Here is a 1,266-nt window from a genome sequence, read left to right on the forward strand (position 1 = left end):
GTCGAATCCTAACAGAAAGTTATCATCATCATGCATATCGATGGTTAAAATTGTCCAAAATTGTCCTCAAATAGAATTTATATTAGATTGATAAATGGGAAAGATAAGCACCAACTAACATTATCATTATTATGAGTATATTTTCGTTTATTTCTTACTAAATCCAATTCTATTGATGATTATTATCAGTGGAAAATTGTTTATCATCAGAAATTGATTGTTGAAGACAATTGTCATTTGATATTATCGAATGTTTTGATTGTGATCTGTTTTTTTTACATATGAAATTAGAAAAGTAATCGATAAATATTTGATATTAAATTGAACTTTGATAAGAAAAAAAGCAAAAAAATATTGAATAAACTGGAAGATGAATCATTCATGAATAATGCTTTATTGATAATTTCAGGAGAAAAAATTAAAAAATAGCAAAAAAAAAAAAGTGTTCGCCTATTATGTATTTAGCTTTCAAAATATTTTTAAATTAAATAATTCAATAATAAATAAAATTCATTTACCCAAATATAGTAGTAGCAAATGAATTTGCTAATGATAGCAAATTGATAATAATTTCATAAGCTGTAAAAATATGATCAAGAAGAATATTTTTAAGGCGTACAACAACGCCAACATCCATTTTTCCATTCATTTTACATTGTATTATTTGGGATTGCGATCGAATAGGTTTATTTTGATTGGAATATGATGATGTCAATTGTGGAGTTGAATGACTTTTTGTAATTAAAGACTGCAAAAATTACATCAAATGATAATAAAAGTTTAGAATTTGAATTTAAATTCAAATTTGACAATTTAGTATTGTTCATCTATCAAAAAAAAAAAAAAGGTATTGATAAAATTAATTTTAATATGATAAAAGTAGAAATAAGTACCATTTGTGGTTTAATATTTACTTGTGGTCGAACACTAAAATTCCATTGTAGGGCATCCATTGGATTAGGCCATGTGAAACAATGCCAAATTGCTGATAAAGCAAAGAAGATCATTGTCACCTGAAATATTGAAATATACGAATGATTTCGCACGACAAAGATAGAATGATAATGATTTTGATAAGATAAAGATATGAAATAATCAAGCATTACTTACACTATGGGATCACCTAGTATACTATATGTAGCGTAAAAAAAAAATGTTAAGTATTAACATTCTAACAACCTGCTAATTGTTGATCAAATAAAGTGAAAAATATTGGCTAACATTAGCATTCTAATAATTTGCTAACCTTTGACCAAATTAGTGTAG

At 25.3% G+C, this 1,266-nt stretch overlaps 1 protein-coding gene across 1 annotated transcript; it reads right to left on the reverse strand.

Annotated features, from left to right (window-relative positions):
• Positions 1-514: 514 nt before the first annotated feature.
• On the reverse strand, positions 515-1,103 carry LOAG_15766 (hypothetical protein; the record flags this gene model as incomplete). The annotated part of the gene is made up of 2 exons (XM_003151254.1): positions 515-748; positions 894-1,103. The coding sequence occupies 2 exons, from the start codon at positions 1,101-1,103 to the stop codon at positions 515-517; spliced, it is 444 nt and encodes a 147-aa protein (XP_003151302.1).
• Between the last annotated feature and the right edge of the window lie 163 nt (positions 1,104-1,266).

Source organism: Loa loa, assembly GCF_000183805.2.
Source record: "Loa loa unplaced genomic scaffold supercont3.301, whole genome shotgun sequence".
Classification (NCBI taxonomy): Eukaryota; Metazoa; Nematoda; class Chromadorea; order Rhabditida; family Onchocercidae; genus Loa; species Loa loa.